Source organism: Marmota flaviventris, chromosome 6 (genome assembly GCF_047511675.1).
Source record: "Marmota flaviventris isolate mMarFla1 chromosome 6, mMarFla1.hap1, whole genome shotgun sequence".
Classification (NCBI taxonomy): domain Eukaryota; kingdom Metazoa; phylum Chordata; class Mammalia; order Rodentia; family Sciuridae; genus Marmota; species Marmota flaviventris.
Genome location: NC_092503.1, coordinates 7,376,160 through 7,400,280, shown reverse-complemented (window position 1 = coordinate 7,400,280; position 24,121 = coordinate 7,376,160). Strand labels below are relative to the sequence as shown.

Below are 24,121 nucleotides of genomic sequence, written 5' to 3'. Positions count from 1 at the left end.
GGTGGAGAAGGAGGTCACGCGGGCATGCCTTGGAGGGGGTGAGTTTTGTTCTGGCTCCTCCCTCTCGGCCTCCTGCCTGCCTGCCCGAGCTCAGCAGCTTTCCTCCGCCTCGCCCTTCTACCAGGGGATGCTACCTCCTCGGGCCCAGAGCCATGGAATCCGCCAGCCACCGACTGAAGCTCTGAAACTGTGAGCCCAGTAAACTTCCCCTCCTCCAAGTTGACCTTGTCAGGTCTTTTGATGAAAGCCGGCTGCGGATCCATGGTAATCCTATTTTTTAGTTTTCGGGTGACCTCCGTCCTGTCTTCACGACAACTGGCCTGTTTTCCGTCCCACCACGGGGCCCAGGGCTTCAGTTTCTCCCTGGTCCCAGCAATGCCTATCTTCTTTTTCTTTATAGCGGCCACCCTGATGGGCTGAGGGGGTGACTCACCATGCGCTCCATTTCTTCAGCGATCAGTGGTGTGGGACATCTCTTCACCCACTTGAAGCCCGTTTGTGTGTCTTCTCTGGAGAAAAGTCTGATGCAGTGATTTCCCCTTATCAGACTGGGCCCCGGGGGCCATCTTGCTGTCGTTGTTGATTGTGGCTCTTTATATATTCTGGATCTTGGGGCCTGATCCAATGTATGATTTCCAAACATTTTCTTTCATTCTCTGGGTCGCCTTTTTATTCAGTTAATCGTGTCCTTTGATGAACAGAAGCTCTGGATGGGATAAGCTCCAGTTTCTCTCTTTTTACTTTGGGTCCTACGCTTTTGGTGCTGAAGAACTTTTTTTATAAAGTCGGGCATACATAGACTCAAATTTATGTTTTCTGAAAGCAAGTTTTGATGGCATAGATAATTAATCTTTTAAACACTGCCACAAAATACAGAGTATTTCCAGCATCCCCCGAGTTTCTTCACACCCCTCTGCAGTAAGTTCCCTTCTCGGTCCACCTCCAGCTCCTGGCAGCTGCTAATCTGACTTCTGTCCCTTTAGTGTCACCTTTTCTAGATTGTTCTGCCTTGTGGCTTTTTTATTGCCGCGTAGCTTACCAGTGCCTGGACCTGCTCTCTTCATTCACCTGGTCATGGTTGGACTTGGACTCCTTCCTGTTTGGGGTGATCATGATACAGCTGCTCTGAATATCAGTGCACAGGTGTTTGGATGGACATGTTTTCACTTCTGTGGGGTAAAACTTAGGAGTGTGATTACTGGGTCATGTGATCTGTGGGGGGGCGCCAGCTCGCACTCCCGCAGGCCGCGTGTGAGACGTCCAGTTGCTCTGCGTCCTCACGGGTGTTTGGCAAGTCGGTGTTAAGGCACTCTGGGAGGTGGGGTGTTATTGTGGCCCTCCTTTTTCCTACTCCCTAGTAACGCCAAGCACCTTTGCATGGAATTATTGCCGTCTCTATCTCACAGGACTTGGTTTTAAATGAAGATCATTTTAATTGTAAAAGTAGCCATTTTATTTGATGTTTTAAGAGCTGCCATTATCTTAACCTGACTTGTGTTAGAATTCAGTTTATTATCTTGAGCTTTTTTCCTTTGCATAAATTGCTCCTTTGCCGTTGTGAACATATCAGTGGCTTCTAAGAAAATTCCAGATCCCAACCTCATCTTACACCTTCACAGTTCTCTGAGTCCTTGAGTGATGACTCTGAGTTCGTCATTCTTTTTTCTGCCTGTTCCTGTATCAAAAGGCCATGTCCGAGACTCTCATTTGTATAGTGTTGCTTGGACTGAGGACAGAGATGAAGACAAACTAAACAGAAAACCTACACTGGCAGTTCTGAGTCCAGAGTCTAAAAACTTTGGGACAAATAATTCCATTGTTATGGCCACCAGTCCTAGGGGATTGAGTCAGAATATAATCTGTCAAAAATGCTGTATCAGTCAGCTTTGTGTTACTGTAATAAAATACCTGAGATAATCAACTTAATAAGAGAAAAGGTTTATTTGGCTCACAGTTTCAGAGGTTTCAGATACAAGCCTGATCAAAAAGAAAATCTCTCCTATCCCAGAGTGTGGCCAAAAGAATATTGTCACAAAGCAGATGAAAATTGTAAACAGATCTGCTATCATAAAATGCAAAATAATAATGAGTCAGTCATCTCTATAAAGTAAGAGCTTAAAGCAAATGTGTACATTCCTGGGAGATTAGATGGCAAGATAACAGAAGACACTGAAGCCACTCAGAGAGGAAAGAAATGAAAAAATTAGAGCATTTAATAAATGAAAGCCAGCTTGACAGCAGCACAAAGGAGAATAGATACAGGAGGACAAGACGCACACAGAGTTACAGAATACAATGAAAACGTGCAGAATTCAGAAGGCCTAGTGCTTATACAAGTTAATGTTTTTGATATTAACACACGTTAATATGTGTTCACACACACACACAGACACACACACAGACACAGACACACACACACACACAGACACACAAACACACAGACACACAGACACACAAACACACACACAGACACACACACAGACACACAGACACACACACAGACACACAAACACACACAGACACACACACACAGACACACACACAGACACACAAACACACACAGACACACAAACACACAGACACAGACACACACACACACAGACACACAGACACACAAACACACACAGACACACACACAGACACACACACACAGACACACACACACACAGACACACACAGACACTCACACAGACACACACACACAGACACACAGACACACACACACAGACACACACACACACAGACACACACACACACACACCCCTAACCAATGTGCACCACTCCCAGGCACCAGGGCTGACATGAGCCTAAACCCTTTAGACCTAGTCACCCACAGATGTGTCTTCACCTCCCAGTGACAACAGGTCTTGGTCCTGGACAGGAGGGTGTCGAACTGAGGGTCGGAGCAGGGAGCACATGGGCTCGTGACCTTCATCAGGCCTCGATCGATTCTTCACGGGTGACGCGCCTGAGAGCTGGTGTCTGCTGTGGAACTGAGAAGAGGCCGGCAGGCAGGGCATGCCCTCCCCCTTTCCACCCTGGTCTGACACCCACCCCCTCTCAGTCTGACGTGGTGGTCCACAGGCTCCTCCTGGTCCTCGCGGTTGGCCCGAGGTGTGCTGCGCGCTGTCCGGGCGGCCACAGGAGCTGGCACTTCCGTTGGCTCTAGGATAAGAAAGACGGGATCTTGGAAAACCAAATCACAGGATGTGATCTCTGGATTCTCTGCTTCCTCAGGAACCTTGGGGTGATGGTGTGCTCCGCCCTGTGTGACGTGGGTGGGATCTTCACCCCCTTCATGGTCTTCAGGCTGATGGAGATTTGGCAAGCCCTGCCCCTTGTTCTGTTTGGTAAGACCTCATGAGCCTGCGCCCCCTCCTTTGCAGCCTGCGGGGTACAGTGTGGTCCTCGACTGCTCCCCGACCCTGTGAGGATGGAGCACCCTCTTCAGCTGTCTCTGGGGAAAGAGAAGATGCGATTTCTAGGAAATGGCCAGAGATTTATATCCAATGGCTCCCAAATCCAGTCATTCATTCCAGGGCAAGATTCAACGGGCCTTTGAACAGCCTCCTGCTTCCTGTGCCTTCAGTGGCTAACTGGCTGCATTTACTGTGAGCGCGGGAGGTCTGAAGGTGCTGAACTCACCCCTTCTCCTTCTGGAGCTTAGAAATGGAGACAGGACGTGAGACAAGTGGGAATCAAAGTGCCGTATCGGCTTCACTGCTGATAAAGTTGGATAGTGAAAGAGGAGGGAGCTACTCCTTCTTCCCCCAGCCTTGAGCTTGGGCCCTCCAAGACCTGCTTACCTGGTTGGTAGACAGCAAAACGGCTGTTCTTGGGCAGAGACCTGCCATGCACAGGTGATAGCAAGGGGGAGAGGAGGGGTGGGAGGAGGAGAGGGGGAGGGAGGATAGAAGGGAGAGGAAGGGGGAGAGAGGAGGGGAGGGAGGAGAGAGTAATTATACATATGTGTGTTATGCTCCATACCCATACCTATCTATCTACAGATCTATCTATCTATAGATCTATCTATCTATCTATCTATCTATCTATTGATCGATCTATCTATAGATCTATCTATCTATAGATCTATCTATCTATCTATCTATCTATCTATCTATCTATCTATCTATCTATCTATCTATAGATCTATCTATAGATCTATCTATCTATCTATCTATCTATCTATCTATCTATCTATTGATCGATCTATCTATAGATCTATCTATCTATAGATCTATCTATCTATCTATCTATCTATCTATCTATCTATTTATCTATCTATAGATCTATCTGTCTCTCTATCTATAGATCTATCTATTTATCTATCTATAGATCTATCTATCTATCTATAGATCTATCTATAGGTCTATCTATCTATCTATAGATCTATCTATGTATCGCTCTATCTATAGATCTGTCTGTAGGTCTATCTATCTATCTATCTATCTCTCTATAGATCTATCTATAAATCTATCTATAGGTCTATCTATCTATAGATCCATCTATTTATCTATCTATAGATCTATCTATCTCTCTATCTATAGATCTATCTATTTATCTATCTATAGATCTATCTATCTATCTATAGGTCTATCTATCTATCTATAGATCTATCTATCTATCTATAGATCTATCTATAGGTCTATCTATCTATCTATAGATCTATCTATCTATCTATCTATCTATCTATAGATCTATCTATCTATCTATCTCTCTATCTTCTATCACAGCCATCAACATTGAGTTGACATCAGTTACTATGGAGCTCCCCTCTTTTGTGGAGGTACAAAGGTACCTTTCCTTTCCTTCCTCTGGCCTTCCCCCACTACCCCATCCTTTTCTTTCCTAAATGTCCCTAACAAGGTTTTGACAATAAGCCGGGTCTCTCCCCTCCTCTCCCTGTTGCCTAGACATCTCTTTGGTTGGCTGTGAACCTTTCTGGAGGTGGAGATGTCTGTGCTCTAACCCTCCTCTTGCCATCTGTCTCATTGAAGGGGTGTTGGGCCTGACGGCCGGAGGCGTGACGCTGCTTCTTCCTGAGACCAAGGGCGTTGCTTTGCCTGAGACCATCCAAGATGCTGAGAACCTCCAGAGGTGAAGTCCGGGGTGCTGGGGTGGGAAGATGTTAGCCCTGCCCTCTAGAAGGGTCACGGTATCACTCCACACACTCTCTTTCTTCCATCTTTTCTTTAAAATTTATTTTTTATTAGCTCTAATCAGTTACACATGACAGCAGAAAGCTTTTTGATTTGCTGTGCACAAACGGAGCACAACTAACTACTCATTTCTCTGGTTGTACACCATGTAGAGTCGCAGCACATGTGCAGTCAGAGATGGACCTAGGGTGATGATGTCTGTCTCATTCCACTGTCTTTCCTACCTCCATGCCCTCTCCCCTTCCAGCCCTCCCCTTGGCCGGATCAAATTCCTCCATTCTCCCCACCCCCACCCCCATTATGGATCACATCCACTTGTCAGAGAGAACATTTGGCTTTTGGATTTGGGGATTAGCTTAATACACTCAGCATGATATTCATCCATTTACCTGCAAATGCCATGATTTTATTCTCTTTTAATGCCAAGCAATATTCCATTCTGAAAATATACCAGTTTCTTTATCCATTCATCTATTGGAGGGTATCTAAGTTGCTTCCACAGTTTAGCTACTATGAATTGAGCTGCTATGAAATTGAGGTGGCTTCGTTACTATACTATGCTGTTTTTAAGTCCTTTGGATATAGACAGAGGAGAGAGATAGCTGGGTCAAATGGTGGTTCCATCCCTAGTTTTCTTTCTTTCTTTCTTTTTTTAAATATTTTTTTAGTTGTAGATGGACACAATGCCTTTATTTAATTTATTTATTTTTATGTGGTGCTGAGGATCGAACCCAGGGCCTCACATGTCCTAGGCGAGTGCTCTACCCCTGAGCCACAACCCCAGCATCTGGTTCAGATTCTTTAGTGATTTTTCTTTTTTTTTTCATTAGTTGCTCAAGATAATACAATGATCTTGACATATCATACATTTGACTCATATAGGGTGTGAATTCTCATACAAAAAAATGACTTGAAGTCTTGATTCTCGTAATGGAGTGTGCTTTCGTAGAGTTTCAGATTCTATTCTTAAAGCTCTTTAAAAAAAGAAAGAAAGAAAAGAAGGAAGGAGAGAAGGAAAAGAAAGCAAAAGTCCCCAGTGAAGCAGTCAATCTCTCAGGCCCATTTCCAGGCTCAGTTCCAAGGATTTTGTAGCCAGACACGGTCCCTGTGCAGTAGAGAGTGGCCCCTGGAGTCATAAGGACCTGGGCCTAAATCCGACATGGTCCTGAGACTTTGGGAATGTCACTGAGCCCTTCAGAGCCTGAATTTCCTTCCCTGTAATATACCACATCGTCCGTCCCTAACTTAGAGGGCTGCCGCAGAAATTCAGTAGCTGAGGTCAGTGACTGTGATTGATCTATTGCCTTATCTTACTGGATGTTCATTACATCTCAGATTTTCTCCACTTTTCTTGCAAATTGTATGATTTCTTCAATGATTCTCAAAACTTTGGATGCAGAAGAATCGCAAGGGAAGTTGCAAACATGCAAACATGTTCCCCCTACTAGGACTACTCTTAGCTGCCACAGGAAAATCTGCCCAATTCGGCCTTCATCCTTGATTACCTTCTGCCATGGAAGGTCCAACCCCTGTATCAGCTTTACTTCACTCCAGCACAATAGTAGTAGCAGGAATTTTCCTCCTTATCCGCTTCTACCCACTAATAGAACATAATAAGACTATTCAAACACTTACTCTCTGTCTAGGAGCTATTACCACCCTATTCACCGCTATCTGTGCTCTAACCCAAAATGACATTAAAAAAATCATCGCATTCTCTACTTCAAGTCAATTGGGATTAATAATAGTAACTATTGGAATTAATCAACCTCACTTAGCATTTCTTCATATTTGCACACATGCATTCTTCAAAGCTATATTATTCATATGTTCAGGATCAATTATTCATAACCTGAACGACAAACAAGACATTCGAAAAATAGGAGGTTTATTTAAAGCCCTTCCATTTACCTCATCTTCACTTATTGTTGGCAGCCTAGCACTAACAGGAACTCCCTTCCTAACTGGATTCTACTCTAAAGACCTAATTATTGAATCTGCTAACACGTCGTATACCAACGCCTGAGCCCTAACTATTACTCTCCTTGCCACCTCCCTAACCGCTGTCTACAGTACACGAATTATCTTCTATGCCCTAATAGGACAACCTCGATTTTCTACACTAACCTCAATTAACGAGAATAACCCTCAACTGCTTAATTCAATTAAACGCCTTCTTATTGGCAGCATTATTGCAGGATTTATCCTTTCATACAATATTCCACCTATAAATATTCCAGTCCTAACCATACCTATTTACCTAAAACTTACAGCACTATTAGTAACCATCTTAGGGTTTGTTATTGCTATAGAACTAAACTCAATAACTCTTTATCTTCAAACCAAATAAACTCAAGCACATCAAAATTTTCAACCTTACTAGGCTATTTTCCTACTATTATTCACCGACTTAACCCCCATCTCAACCTTATTATAAGCCAAAAATTATCATCAACCCTTCTAGACCTAATCTGACTAGAAAAAACTATCCCTAAATTTACTGCTAATCTTCATTCAATAGCCTCTACTATAACCTCTAACCAAAAAGGCCTCATCAAACTATATTTCTTATCATTTTTTGACTTCAATACTCCTAGCAATCATAACCATATTCTATTTCCACGTGTAATTTCAATCACAATAAAAATACTAACAAACAATGATCAACCAGCTACAACCATTAATCAACTTCCATAACTATACATAGCCGCCACCCCTATTGAATCTTCACGAATTAATCCCAACTCATCCCCTTCAAATATTATTCAATTCTCCGAATCCTTAAACTCAACTACAATTTCTACCTCATCATATAAAATTATAAGTATAATAATTAAGAACTCTGCTAAAAATCCCAGCAACAAAACCCCTCAAATGACTACATTTGACCCTCATGTCTCTGGGTACTCCTCCGTTGCTATAGCCGTAGTATAACCAAATACCACCAATATCCCTCCTAAGTAAATTAAAAATACTATTAAACCTAAAAAAGACCCCCCAAAATATAACACAACCCCACATCCAATTCCCCCACTAACAATCAACCCTAAACCTCCATAAATAGGAGAAGGCTTTGAAGAAAATCCCACGAAGCCTAAAACAAAAAGTATACTTAATAAGTACGTAATATATGTCATTATTTTTACATGGAATCTAACCATGACCAATGACATGAAAAATCATCGTTGTTATTCAACTATAAAAACACTAATGACAAACACCCGCAAAACCCATTCTCTAATTAAAATTATTAATCACTCCTTTATTGATTTACCTGCGCCCTCTAATATTTCAACATGATGAAACTTTGGATCTCTACTAGGCCTCTGCCTAGCTATCCAAATCCTTACCGGATTATTTCTAGCAATACACTACACATCCGATACCATAACAGCCTTCTCATCAGTTACCCACATCTGTCGAGACGTAAATTATGGTTGACTTATCCGCTATATACATGCTAACGGTGCATCAATATTTTTTATCTGCCTCTTCCTTCATGTAGGCCGAGGGATATACTATGGCTCATACACCTACTTTGAAACATGAAACATTGGAGTTATTCTCCTATTTGCAGTAATAGCTACAGCTTTTATAGGCTATGTTCTCCCCTGAGGTCAAATATCATTCTGAGGAGCAACCGTAATTACCAATCTTTTATCTGCTATTCCATACATTGGTACAACCTTAGTTGAATGAATCTGAGGTGGATTCTCAGTAGACAAAGCCACTCTAACACGATTCTTCGCATTCCACTTTGTTCTTCCATTTATCATTGCAGCCCTAGTCATAGTTCATCTCCTTTTCCTCCATGAAACTGGATCAAACAACCCTTCAGGCCTTATTTCTGACTCAGATAAAATCCCCTTTCACCCATACTACACTATCAAGGATATCCTCGGAGTTCTTCTCCTTATTCTAATTTTAATAGCCCTAGTTTTATTTTCGCCCGACCTTCTAGGAGATCCTGATAATTATACACCCGCAAATCCCTTAAGTACACCACCTCATATTAAACCAGAATGATACTTCTTATTTGCCTACACTATCCTCTGATCTATTCCCAATAAACTAGGAGGTGTTTTAGCCTTAGTCTTCTCAATTCTTATTTTAATACTCTTTCCACTACTCCATTTATCTAAACAACGTAGCATAATATTTCGACCATTAAGTCAATGTATATTTTGAATCCTAGTAGCAGACCTATTTACACTGACCTGAATCGGAGGACAACCTGTTGAATACCCATATATTATCATTGGCCAACTAGCATCAATTCTATACTTCGCTATTATTCTCTTAATTTTACCAACCGTTAGCCTAATCGAAAATAAACTTCTTAAATGAAGAGCCCTAATAGTATAAATATTACCTTGGTCTTGTAAACCAAAAATGAAGTTATAAGCTTCTTAGAGCAGTGTATCAGGGAAGAAAATATACTTTCCACCTTCAACTCCCAAAGCTGACATTCCTTACTTAAACTATTCCCTGCACTCGACCAGTTGCTTAAATTTTGACTTCTATGTCACTATCAACTTTTATTCAATGATCCATTCTCCTATGTAAATCGTGCATTGAATGCTTTTCCCCATTAAGACATTACTAATCCATGTACATAGGACATTATATGTTTAATCAACATTAATAATACTCCCACCATGCATATAAGCACGTTCATGATACTAACATAGTACATAATACAGTACCTTATAACTTCACATTTAATGCTTGCCAATACGACTGTGGTCACTCCAATAATCCCTGTTCAAAGTACATAGCACATTAATATCACTGGCGGTACATACCACATTAAGTCATAAACCTTTCTCGCTTCAAATGATTATCCCCTACCAACTTTGGTCTCATAATCTACCATCCTCCGTGAAACCATCTACTCGCCGACCTCGTGTCCCTCTTCTTGCTCTGATCCCATTTAACTTGGGGGTAGCTAATTATGTACTTTATCTGGCATCTGGTTCCTACCTCAGGGCCATAAATCGCATAATCGCCCACTCGTTCCCCTTAAATAAGACATCACGATGGATTAGTTCCATTCTAGCCCGTGACCCAACATAACTGCACTGTCATGCCTTTAGTGGTTTTAATTTTGGGGGGATGCAGGGACTCACCATTGGCCGTCAGAGGCCTCGTTCCATTCAATTCAATTGTAGCTGGACTTATTAGTCAATATTCTCGCTTTACATAACTACTATCTGCCATAGTCGGGCTTAATGCTCGATAGACAAAAAAAAAAAAGTTAAAACAGAAATTCCATAGTAGATCCAAATGCAAAAATAAACGTTTAACCAATTATCTTTTTCTCCGAACCTATTTAAATCTTCTTACCTGCTTTAAATTTTATTAACTTCTTTCTCAGTAGATTAAACTTATAAATAAATTTTGATTAAATCTCCTTATATAATTATACTATATTATACTTACACTAATAATACTTACATATAACTCTGTTTACCAAATCTTATATAAGCATATCTCCCCAAAATTCATATGTTAATGTAGCTTAATTTAATAAAGCAAAGCACTGAAAATGCTTAGATGGGTATTTATACCCCATAAACACATAGGTTTGGTCCTGGCCTTTTCGTTAGCTTCTAGCTAACTTATATATGCGAGCATCCCCGTCCCAGTGAGAATGCCCTCTATATCTATTAACTGATCAAAAGGTGCAGGCATCAAGTTCACTAATCCTGGTAGCTCATAACGCCTTGCTCCACCACACCCCCACGGGAGACAGCAGTAATTAAAATTAAGCCTATAAACGAAAGTTTGACTAAGTTAAGCTAAATTAAGAGTTGGTAAATTTCGTGCCAGCCACCGCGGTCATACGATTAACTCTAGTTAATGAAACACGGCATAAAGCGTGATTAAGAGACTAATCAGATAAGATTAAAATAATATTAAACCGTAAAAAGTCTTGATAATAGTGAAAATCAAATACGAAAGTAATCTTAAATTTTCTGAATTCACGATAGCTAAGATCCAAACTGGGATTAGATACCCCACTATGCTTAGCCCTAAACATAAACATTCAATAAACAAGAATGTTCGCCAATGTTCTTGACTTAGGTAATGAAAGTGGGGCCCTGGCAGCTGTTTGAATAAGCTCTGCCGGTGATGCCCGCGCAGACAGGTGCTCTCTGAACCAACACACGCTTCCTCCAGTGGCCGATGATGTCCTTCTCTGGGGTCCAGGTGGTAGGAATGTTGTATTGTCGGGTTTACTGTATTGCTTTCTATCTTGTTGACAGGCCCCTGGTCCTCTCCTAGGGTGCTGTGTTCAATACTCACTCCATTGCCATGGTTACACCTGCCCTCCAGGGAGACCAGGTGCTCTGGCCCGAGCCCCCATCCACACCTCCTCTGCTCTCCACAGTGCTCTTCCCGTTTCATAATACCCCAATTTCATTGTTTGTCTTCTCCTCTATATAACTCCATACGCAGTTCCAATCCATTGACAGAGTGATCACTTCTGTGACTCCTATGTCCCTGCTTTGGGGAGACATCAGGGATGAGTGCAGTGGTGGCCCTAACTGACCTTTGTGGAGTGCTACTGCCTGCCCAGCTCAGTGGAAGCACTTGGTGCGTCCTCCTCATCCTCCCAAGCCCTGCTCAGCACCTGCTGTTTTTTGCAGACTCCTTCTACAGATGAAGGATTAATGACAGCCCCCCCCCCCACAGCCTCCAGATCCAAGATGGAGTGTTGACTATTAGGTGCCTGTGGTAGGCAGCAGCTCCATGGGCGTCCACCCCAGGGGGCTGCCAAATTCCCCTGAACGGGCAGGTGAATCCCGCAGGCCTGGGCATCTATTGCTGTGACTCAGTTCTGTCCCCATAGCAGAAAGCAGCCTAGACAACACCTACCTAAGTGGGTGAGTCTGGTTTCTAATACAGGTTTATCTATGGACGTGGAAATTTGAATTTCATTTACAAGTGCCACAAAATATTTTCATTTTGATTTTTTTCCACCAATTTAAACATAATAATAATAAGAAACCTCCACTCACAAACCTGACACAAGCAGGCCACAAGCCAGACCTGGCCCTGGCTCCTTTGTCAACCCATTTTCCTCGTCGCTTGCTCTCTGTATGTTTGGGTCTCTCTGTATGTTTGAGATACTCTGCACACAGCTTTGCAACCCTAATGGAGATGTTGACTGCTTCTTAATTTTGACTTTTAATTTTCATTTCTGGTTGCCACAGGAAAGCGAAGCCCAAAGAAAACACAGTTTACCTTCAGGTCCAAGCGTCGGAACTCAAGGGCACCTGAGAGGGAGCTGGCTCTGAGAAGAAAAGGCAGACGTGTCTCAAACGTCTTGACTTCTCTGTATTTTCCCTCAGACTTGCTGCCCCCCAATCAATATCAATCCTATAGAATGGTCTGAGTGGGCTCTGCCATACTTTGTCTTGCTTTTTTAACCCTGTGAAGCCCTGGTTATCTTTTACCTGTTCATCCATTTCTAGTGAGAACTGCTGGTTTGGTGGGTATCAAGCACTTAATCACCTAAAGTATTTGAAGATCCAAGAGAATTTAAATATTGCTATTAAAAGACCTCTGTAGCATTTTTTTTCTAGAATAACTATTGCTTTATTCACACTCTGGAAGAAAATGCCTTGGCAATTGTGGGTTTCCATGTGGGCAAGAGCATTTCAGTGTAGATTATTTGGCAGGAACTGGATTTTAAACATGGCGGCTCTTCCAGCAAATTGTATCCCAGTTATGCTTAAATATGTGTGATGGAGGAGAACATGATCGTCTTGTGGAGTCCAGAAGCACTATGGCATGTTAGGAAGATGTTTCTGTCTCCTGTAGTGACTCGAAGATGCTCTAGGTTTGGGTTCTTGTTGGTGATTCTAGAAGGTGAACCAAATTGCCTCTGTGAGATAGCTTAGTGAACCCACCAAAAAGAGCTCACCTTACCACAGGTTTTGTGCTCCTCGATGCTGTGCAGTGAGTGATCTTGGAGTGGAGGACACAAAAACTTCCATTTAAATTTTATTGACCTGTGAGACAACCCAAAAGACAACGTATAAGCCAGTCCCCAGGAAAGTTCCTCCTGGGACCTGGAGGTCTGAAGAAATGCAGGTGGTTGTATGAAAAACATTCACAGTCTGATCCAGCTGAGATAAGCCATGGCCACAGGCTGCAGGCCGAGAGACCAGGGGAACTGGACCAAGTGTGAGCACGCTGGCCGGCTGTTGAGGATGGACAGGGCTAAGGCGTAGCTCAGTGGTGGAGCACTTGCCTGGTGTGGGTGAGCCCTGGGTCTTGTCCTCGGTGCAGGGGAAAAAGTATGTAGGATAGAGGGGAGAATGGAAATCTACAGCTTTGCCCTTGGCCAAAAAAGGCCCGTCTTCCTAGTTTTGGGTGAAGAGAACGTACAGAACACAGTGCTTCATCCCAGCCTCCCTCCAGCAAGGCCTCGCTGTGTCAGCACTTTCCGACCCTCAAGATGATGTGGTTCACTGGTAACAAGTGTGTAAATCGTGGGCTTCTCATAATATTTTTCAAATGTGTATTAAAAGCATCCGTCTAATGTGTCTTGGAATCCTCTTGGCAACACCTGGAGGAAGACTTTACACACAGAAGTGTCTTCATTAAAAACAATGACACCCCCACACCCCCACCCTGACTTCCTGCTGCCCTCTAGACCTGTGGGACTGTCTAGGGCGTGGGCTGTTCTTGGAGATGAGGCCCAGCAGAGCCGACTTAGAGGGCAGGCAGCTGGGGCACGGCAAGATTTGTCGGAAGAGTGAAGTGTGTCTGCGGAGGTGACTTCCTCCTGGTGTCTCTGTCCATGCTCTCTGGGGTAGGGGGGGACAGAGGGTCATTCCAGGGACCGACGTGCACAGAGAGGGCATTGGGGACCTGCCTCTCCTCGCCTTCTCACCGTCACTGCCCTCCGGTCAAAGTCAACCTAGATAAAGGTGGGTGGAAGAGGGGTCATCTGGAGGCCCAAAAGTGTTGGTCAGGGGGACGGATGGCGTGGAACACTCGGAGAGCCTGGCTCTGTGACTCAGGCACCAGGAGACATCAAAAGCTCCTGGTAAGCGTGTTACCCAACACGCCTGGGCTCCTCACCCGGTCTCCAAGAAGCCCATCTACAGCAAGCGCGGCAAACTGTGTGTGGGGGGGGACCTCATAGTCACTGAGGGGCCCAGAGGGCAGCCAAGGTCACAGTCACTGAGGGGCACAGAGGGCAGCCAGGGATGGGGGTGACAAGCACCAGGAGCAGACAACCACCTCTAAAAGTGGGTGGAAGGAGTGCAGGGTCCACTGTGCCTTCCCCGGTCCTGCCCCAGACCTTTCCTTCAGTGCCTGGAGCTCAGCCTTCAGCAGTTTCTCTGTGGGCCTCGAAGGCTCCCCACTGTGGTGGACGGAGTCAAGCCCACCTTGGTCATCAAGCAACGGGTTTGTGGACCACCGGTCAGCTGAGGGCAGAACAGGGCCTCAGCAGGAGTCTGGAGGTCCAGGACGCCTACATGTCTTAATGCCGGGGGGCGGTGGCCCACAGAGGAAGCCGTCCTTCCAGCCGTGTCCTGCGGTCCTAGGTAGAGATCAGACTCAATCATGGGCCTCAAATTCAGGTCTCCTGGACCAGAACACAGGAGAAATGTAAGTTTGGAAACAAAACAGGAAGGAGGGGGCAGGAACCTGCTCCAAGAGTGAGTTCCCAGCTCCCAGCATTCCCGACTGTGTCCCCTGCCCAGGCCGTGGGCACTGAGGAGGAGAGACGGGATCTAAATCACCTGGGTGGTGTTCAGAGATTCCATCCTGAGCCCTGGCGTCTGGGCACCCTGTGCTGGCTTGCGAAGCGTGCTCTTCAGCCTGGAAGGGAGGCGCCTGTCCTGTTTTAGGCTCATGTCTGAGAAATAAGTATTTGAACTTTCTGTGCCATTCTTAAAGGGATGTGCGTGTACTTTTGAGCTACCTACACATCCACACATGCCGCAGACCATACGCAGCCACATGCATAAGGCTGGTGGTGTCAGGGCTCAGAAAAGAGTACCCCAAAGCATAGTGTTTTCTTTGGTTTTGTTTTAAAGAAAAACCGAGTTCTCTCTGACCTTCTCCTGCCTTTCCGCCTCTCAGTGCTTCTCCCCCGGAGCATGAAGGGGCTTTTTCTGACTTTCCCTGATCAGACCCTTGATGTTGTTGTGGAGGGCAACATCACGAACCCCTCCCTGGAATCCCATCGACAGAGAAGAGTAACTGGAATCACAGGAAAGGAGACTTGAGCTCAGCCCCTACCTCCCTCTCTGAGGGTCCCCCTGGGGGACTATCTGCCTAACAAGACAGCCTTTGTCCCCACCTTCCATGTCCAGGCATTTCCCCGATTCTGTTCCTTTGCTTAGGGCACTGTAAAACTCGGACCATCTGGCTCTTCTTCAAGTCCTCCTTGTGAGGCTCCCGTGAGTGTGCGCGTAGTGACATCCTATCCCTTTCTGCCAATCTGTCCACTGCCAGTTAGTTCTAGAGACTCACATTACCAGACCTCTGGAAAGAGAAGGTTATAACTCCCTTCACTGTTGATGCAGGTATTGAATTAACCCCACACTCCTCCCTAGAGGGCAAAGCCTGCTTTCTCGACTCACCTCACAGTTTAATTAAAATAAATCTGAGACTCTGGTTGCCCAGGAGTGGAGAAATGGCAAGATAGCAACCTAAAACCATAACAGCGCAGATTCACTCAGAACAGGGGGCCGTCCTAGGCGCCTTATTCCACCCCCCTGGTGATGTTGGTAGCATCACCTAATTGGAGAGAAAAGGCACCTGAGGTGCAGAGGCCACGTGGCTCACCCCGTGTCACCAGGTAGTAAGCAGGAGACCTGTGTGCCCTCCAAGTCCATTTTTAGCCAAGAAGCTGTGCTTCCTCCTGAGGTCCAAGCAAGCAGCCTTATGAGCAATAGCCAAAAAAACAAGTCCAAACCAAAGCACTCTTCTCCCGAGAACCAGAAAGCCCTCTCGGGGCTGGGCCGAGCGGGAGGTTCTGAGGTGGCTGTGGGTGATCTTGGAGGCCTGTTCTCTTCAGAGCCGTGGTCATCAGGCGGCTCTCTGAAACTGGCGCTGTGCAGAGTTCTCCACGATTATTCTTAAATGGCAGTTTTTGGATTCCTACTTCTTTTTAAAAAGTTAAAAATTCCAAGAAACATACAAAAAAGTAAAAGTCATTTCAAATCTCAGCACCTAGGAAGGTCCTATAGGAGAATGAGAGTCGCCGCAATGCCCTCAGCCTGGCCCCCAGGGAGTCGCATGGACAGTGCGGGAGCTGCCCCTCCCTCTGTCCAGGTGGAGCACGTGGGATGGAGTTTGGGGACACCAGGGATGTGTGTAGTCCCCACACTGTCCCCTGCCACCTCTGGCCACTACACCAGCAGCCGTGGCTTGGAGCTGAGCTGTCACAGGAGAACCAGAGAACAATGCGGGCAGACTCCTGGCAAGGTTGCAGTTGGGGCCGACAGAGGTTCAGAACAGGAGGAGACCAGCTGCTCTGGGCGGGAAGACTGCAGAAGCCTGGAGAGAGGGACTGAGGATTCGGTGCTGGTGTCTGAGAAAGAGACCAGTGGAACTGGTCGGCTCTCAGCTCTGCTGACCCTTGACCCAGCACCAGCGCCCAAGGGGGTGGGACTCTGGGTTAAATTTGCCGAAGAATAATCAAACTCTCCAGAATGATCTACCTCGAGGAACTACAAAAGCAAGAAAAAGCTAAACCTAAAATTCATAAAAGGAAAGAAATAAAGACCAGAATGGAAACAAATGAGAGACAAAACAAAAACCAGAAGATGAATGAAATGAAAAGTTGTTTCTTTGAAAAATATCAACAAAACGTTTGCGAGGCTAAGAAAAACAGAAAGACTCTGATAAAATCAAAGATGAGAAAGGAGAGATTACAAGGGATACCACAAAATACGAATGTGGAATTTTGAGTGTGAAAGACCTCTAGACACTACTGAGCAATTATATGCCAACAATTTGGAAAGCCTAGAAGAAATGGAGAAATTCCTAGATGCATACAACCTAGCAAGACTAAATCAAGAAGAAATAGAAATCTAAACAGACCAATAATGACTAAAGAGATTGAGTAATAAAAAGTTCCCTTCAAAGAAAAGTTTAGATTAACTGACTTCACTGCTGTATTCAAAGAACTAATACTAATTCTTTAAAAATCACTCTAAAAGATGGAAAGGAAGAAACTCTCCCAAACTCATTCTATGGGCTGACATTACCCTGATACTAAAACAGACAAGGAAGAAACAGGAAGGAGGGGAGGGGTGGAGGGAGGGAGGGAGGGAGGGAGGGAAAAGAAAGCAGAAAAGAAAACTATAGGCCAATATCCTTGATAAATATAGATGCAAAAATTCTCAGCAAATTACTAGTAAACCAAATCCAACAGCACCTCAAAAAGAATGGGATTTTTCCGAGAGCTGCAAGAATGGTTCAACCTATTCAAGTCGATAACCACACTACATGACATCAAGAGAATGAAGGGCAAAACCACATGATCATCTCAATAGACACAGAAAAAGCATTTGATAAAATTTTCCATCCCTTCAAGATTAAAAACTCTGAACAAATTAATCATTGAAGGAATGTACCTCAACACAATGACAATTATATATGAGAAAACCACAGTTAATATCATACAGAACAGGGAAAAGTACAAAGTTTTTCCTCTAAGATCTGGAACAAGACAAGGATGCACACTTTCACTTTTATTTAACTTTGTACTGCAAATTCAAGGCAAGCAATTCAACAAGAGGAAAAAAAAAATAATGGGTAACCAATTTGAAAGGAGGGAGTCAAGTTGTTCTGGCTAAATTGATCTTATATGCAGAGAAACCTAAAGACCCCACCAACAAACTGTTACAACTGATAAATTCAGTCAAGTTGCAAGATGCAAAATCAGCTAAAAAACGAGTAGCATTTATATCACCAATAATGAACTAGCTGAAGAAGAGAGGAATCCCATTTACATAACTACAAAAATTAAATAGAAGAAAACACATAGGAATAAATTTAACCAAAGAGATGAAAACATAGAAATTCTGATGAAAGAAAGTGATGATCACAAAGAACACATACACACAGGCACACACACACAGGCACACACACACACACACACAAAAGACATCCCATGTCCATGGGTTGGAAGATTTAATGTTGGTAAAATGTACAAACTACCCCTAAGTGATCCACAGATCCAATGCAATCCCTATCAAAATTCCAATTGCATTCTCCAAAGAAATAGAAAGATCTAATCCCAAAATTCATATGGAACCACAAATAGTCAAAGGAATCTTGAGCAAAAGAACAAAGTTAGAGGCATCACAACACCTGACTTCAAAACCTATTACAAAACAATAGTAACCCAAACTGTATGGCACTGGCATAAAAACAGACACAAAGATCAATGGAACAGCACAGAGAACTAGGAAACAAATCCACATATTTACAGCTAACTAATTTTCAACAAAAGTGCCAATAACATACGTTGGAGAAAATATAATCTCTTCAATAAACAGTATTGGGAAAACTGGATATCCACATGCAAAAGAATGAAGCTGTATACCTCTCTCACACACCATATACAAAAATCAACTCAAATGTAAGACTAAAACCGTGAAACTACCAGAAGAAAATATAGACAAAACACCTCAGGACATTGTTCTGAGAAAAGGTTTTTGGATAAGATCTCAAAAGCATAGACAACCTACGTTGCAAGAATAGACAAACAGAACTTAAGTAAAATACAAAGTTTCTGCGCAGTGAAGAGATCAATCAACAGACTGAGTGACAACCTGCAAAACAGGAGAAAGCATTTGAAAACTCTATGACCAGGGGTTAATATTCACAACATACAAGAAACTCAAACCACTCACCAGAAAAGAATCCAATAACATCAGCAAATCATCTGATTGAACTTTCTCAAAAGAAGATGCACAGATGGCCAAGGGTTTATGAAAGGAGCTGAACATCTTCATCAGGGAAATGCAAATCAAAACCACCATGAGACATCATCTCCCTCCTATTAGAATATCTATCACCATAAGACAAAAAAAAAATTAACAAACGTGATGAGGATGCAGAAAACAGAGAATTCCTAACTCTGTTGGTGGGAATATCACTTAGTTTAGCCATTATAGACAGAAATATGGTAGTTCCACAAAAAACTAAAAGTGGAAGTACTATCTGACCCAGAAACCCCACTACTGGGTATTCCTCCAAAGGACTGACACTGGTAGGCTGAAAGACGTCCACACTCCCACGTTTATCATGGCACTGCTCACCATAGCAAGGTGTGGAATCAACCTGGGTGTCCCTGATGGATGAGTGCACAAACACAATGGGGTGTATATACACAGTGGAATGTATCCAGACATAAAAAGAATGAAATCCTGTCATTTACAGCATCATGCGCGGAACTGGAGAACATAAAGTGAAGTAGGCCAGGTACTGAAAGCCAAATACTGCCTGATCCCATGCCCGTGTGGAAGCTGGCAATGTTGATCTCATGGAAGTAGAGAGTGGGGCAGTGGTTACCAGAGCCGCAGGGGCGGGGGGCGGGGCAGAGAAGTGCTGTGGGTAGGTACGTTCTAACGTTCTATGGCACAGCAGGGTGACTGTGGTGAATGATTTATTGTATATTTAGAAATAGCTAGAAGGGAGGGTTTTGAACATAAAGAAACAAATGTTTGAGATGATGGAGATGTTAATTACTTTGACTTGATCATTACACATTATATACAAGGATCAAAATATCAAGGTGTATCCCAGGAGTATGTGCGATTATTATGTGTCAATTAAACATTTTTTAACGAGGTTACATCTTTTGCACATTTAATTTTGCAGTCTGAGAATTCAAGGAGCTGTGCCATGCATATTCCTCTGCTTGTTTTTGTTTAGTTTTTTTTTGTTGTTGTTGTTCTTTCCATCTCAGTGTGCGAGGATCTGATTGTTTGCTGTGACCACAGAGAAACACATTAAGTGCCAGTGCTCATTTAACTCTTCCTATTCTCTCTTCCTGGAACGTTGTCCTCCTTCACTTGAACATAGACGATGGGTTTGCTTGACCCTCCCACTTCTGTTTGCCACATCGTTCCTCCTTAGGTGTGGGAAGCTGTTCTCACATGTGATTGGGCACCTCCCTGACTGGGTGTGAGGCACTCTGGCCAGGCTGTGTCCGAACTTATCCCCACCCTTTTTAGGTGCGAGAGCCCGTCCGTGTGGGGGTGTGACTGACCATTGACCTTGAGACCAATCACTGACCCTGACCTTGGAATGCTGTCCCCCTCGACCTTCATTGGATGGAATTTTCCCCTGAATTTCGTGTTCCCCAATAAAAGACCACTCTCTGGCGTGCTCTTTCCTCTCTCCTGCTGGTCTCTTGTGTAAATCTCGCTACCCCACCAGGTGGCTCGAGGCAGGAGCCGGGAAGGGCCATCTCTGAACTGGTCAAGAAAAAAAGGTAAATCGAGTTATGTGTCTTTATTTTGATCTCACTAGTTAACTTCTATGCTTAGGACCTCTAGTATGAAGCTAGCGTGCTGGTCGCGCGGCAGACTTAGGGACAGCCAGGGATGTGGTCAGGGTCGAGGCCATCCCCTTACTCACTGTCCAGTTCCGCTGCACCAAGACAGGGTATGCACCACCTCCCAGCCTGGGCTTTCCTTCCTGTGGCAGCGCCCTCCTCACTCCGACAGGACGAGGGCAGACGGGCAAGGATCCCAGGTGTGGTACATGCTTATGGTGCTGGCCCCACTGCAGAGACCACCACTGGGGCACTGTTTGGTGGTGGCCCAGGATGTCCCTAAGTGTGTCCCCCTCCACCAGACCCTTCCATTCTCCATCTTAGCACCTTGTGCTTTCTTGTGTTCATCAAAGTCAAAATTGTAGAGAATCTTCCTCCGTGCCTCCAAATATTTTGTGCACAAAGTACATTTTTCTTGTTCTACCCAATCCTGTTATCTCACCATGCAAACCTATTACACGTTCCGTGTTACACGGCATACTGCACTGTATGTAACATGATCCTGAACAGGCGAGACTGCATTTTAAATCACTCAACAGGTCCTCTGTCCAAACAAACTCTGAGAGTGAGTCCTCTCAGGCAAGCACTCTCCTTTTACCTTCCAGTCCTTGAGGAATGTGGACTGGAGGGGACCCTTACTGCCTCCGTTGCTGCTGTCCCCTTGGAAGGCACATAGTTGATCTCAGGGTCTAGATGTCCTTGGCAAACAAGAGATTTCAAGGTCAAATGGTGCAAAAGAAATTTACAGCTTGTTTTCGTGGCTGTCACAACTCCTGGCAGGTGACATCGTACTGAGTCTTTGCTTCATCCCAGAAGGAGGAATGATGGATGTTCCACGTTTGTGGAAGAGCAGCTGAGACAAGAAGTTGGTAGTGGGAGGCCCAGTCCCCTCCTCTTCATGAGGGATTCTCTTTGTGTCCCCATCCAGCCCTGGACGGAGGGTCTGGACTATCCAGAGGATTGTGCTTGGTCAGGCAGCTTTGCTGGTTTAGAGAGGCCCTTTCAGTTTTTATCTATCCTGAAGGAACCCTCTAGCTGTGATACTGGGACTAAGCCTGTCCCCCTTCCTGATCTAGAATGTCACTTGATGCCCCTCATTTCCTGTCCCCACCACTTCTCTGCCAAGAGCTGACGGTACTTCCTGTCTGACCCTAAACACGGAGCTCTCTCAAAACCAGCCTCTGCCGTCGAGTGACAGCTTGTCAAACTGTCAAACTGTCAAAGAATGTTTTGTTTCTATCTGTTCTTATAGTCCCAGCCATTACTGTTATTAGTAAAACCTAGAATGGCTCTTCAGTAAAAGAAGCTCTTCAAACTTTTGAAAGTGGACTCTAAGGCTCTGTGACTTCATTTTAGTCTCAGTCCTTAGTAGAGCTTTTAGCCAAGTGTCTCCAAACTGTAAGTTGGATATCTCTAATCTGAAATTCCCAAGTCTGAAATGCTCCAAACCAGAAACTTTTGTAGTGCAAACATCATGCCACAGTGGAAGATTTCCAAGACAGCTCATTACATATATGCAAATATTCCCAAATCCAAAAAAAGAAGATGAGACATAAAAACTATATTTCTGATCCTGAGTATTTCAGACCGGGGATGCGCAATTCACCCCCATCTGGTCCCTTAAAGACCAGAGGAATGTGGACTGGAGGGGACCCTTCCAGCACAGGAGGGAGAGGAGCCTTGTTTTTGCTTGTGTCTGTGACCCTCAGGGGTCCCTGGCAGTTTACGCCTCACAGACAGCTATTCCAAACTCTCTCCCTAAACCCAAGCATGAAACCCCTCTGCTTGTGCCAGGCGTTTCTTAGCTAATGGGGATGCAACCATGAATTTAAAACCAAGGCAAACACACACTTCTGCCTCTCTAGTGGGGAGACAGATAAGAGCACAGTATATAAATGACATTGTCTTTAGAAAATGACAGGCCTTGGGGACAAGAATAAAAGAGGGGAGCTTCACAGTGCTATTGCTAGGTCTGGGGAGGAAGAGTGCTGTGTTTTGTCGGGAGCTCCTGAGTCTGAGCCACTCCCAAGCTGCCTGGGTAGGGATGAGCAGCAGGAAGTTGGCTCTGCAGCCTCGGAGATCAGCTCTGGGTCGGGGAGCAGCATTAGATGGCCACAGGAGACAGGAGGAGGAGGAGCCACCAGGAAGGAGAAGAGATTAGGGTTCAGAAAAATCCCAGCATGGGAGAAGGAATAGGGACCTTCATAATGAAGATCTGGGAACCCTCCAGAGCCGGCAGTGCTCACTTGGTGGCTACTGGAAAAAAGAGGTATTCACTGCCCCATTCCAACTGGAAAATCTAGTAGAAAATGCGCCTGGCTCTTGGGAAGGCTCAGTTCTGCTCAGCAGGTCAGGGATTGCAGCACACCCTGGCAGGTCTCTTGTCTCTTTGGGGGAGATGGGGCAGGGGATATTTATTTTCTTTTACTTCTCATGTTTATATACAAAAAAGGGAATTTCTACTTCACTCCCAAGAGAGGAAAATTTTGAAACAGTTACAGCTAGGGTTTCTTGACCTCCTCACTTTCTCATATTTGTGTGCCAAGCGTGCTGTCCGTTTAAATAATATCCTGATAGAAACATAGAATGTCTTTAAAATTGCTCTCCTATCCCTCTGCACGATGGCCAGTACTTAGTGAAGGTGACGCCCCTGTACTCGTCAAATTGTTCATGGTGAAGGGAAGCGAGGGATGAGAGACAGGTAAGTGAGAAATGAAAGGCAGAGACCAGGCAGAGACACACACGAGAGTCTATTTGTCAGAGCTGACAGATAAAGGCCGTCTCTCTATGAGAGAGAGAGGCAACACAGGCGTGGGTTCTGGACTAGAGAGCTGGTTTATAGTTTGATTAGAGAATTTTGGGATCTGGTCTTGAACGAATCTAATGAAGCAGGGGGCAAGCATTAACAGAAGGCTATGACAAAGAGCGGGGTCAGGAAAGGACGTGGCCACTGGAGAAGGGGGTGACTTAGCTGCCATCCTTCAGCAGAGGAGAGCTGTTGTTCTGATGTTCCGGGTCCTGTTGGAGTTGTTTTATCTTGTCCTTTGGTATACCAGATTGATTGACATAAAAATAGCATTCCTCCTGTAGGGACAGACAAAGTCCACCTTTTTCAGCCATAAAAAGATGGCCCCTTCGATTCTGCTAAAGAATCAAGCTGGGACTATATGATTCGTATGGCTTGTGCAAGTTGCTGTAAATCTTCTAGAAATTGGAATGGTAACTCCTGGTAATGGTCTTCCACCAGGGGAACCTGTAGAGATAAAAGGCCACAGTGGGTAAGGAATGTAAGCCCCTGTAGGTGAGGAGATCCTTTAGGTGATGGGGAGCCAGGATGGTGAGTGGGCCCCAAAGGTGAGTTTCTTTGGCTTGTTAATGAGTAGAGAGGCTGTGGCAACGTTCATAGGCAAGGGGC

General features: G+C 44.4%; 1 protein-coding gene across 1 annotated transcript in view; it reads left to right on the top strand.

Annotated features, from left to right (window-relative positions):
* Nucleotides 1–12,446, top strand: part of LOC114096076 (solute carrier family 22 member 1-like) — a 28,230-nt gene extending 15,784 nt beyond the window's left edge. The window contains exons 9-11 of the mRNA XM_027939570.2: nt 3,238–3,350; nt 4,998–5,097; nt 12,380–12,446. Of these exons, the coding sequence (XP_027795371.2) occupies nt 3,238–3,350; nt 4,998–5,097; nt 12,380–12,446 (280 nt within the window). The remainder of the gene's footprint in view (nt 1–3,237; nt 3,351–4,997; nt 5,098–12,379) is intronic.
* The last annotated feature ends 11,675 nt before the right edge of the window (nt 12,447–24,121 follow it).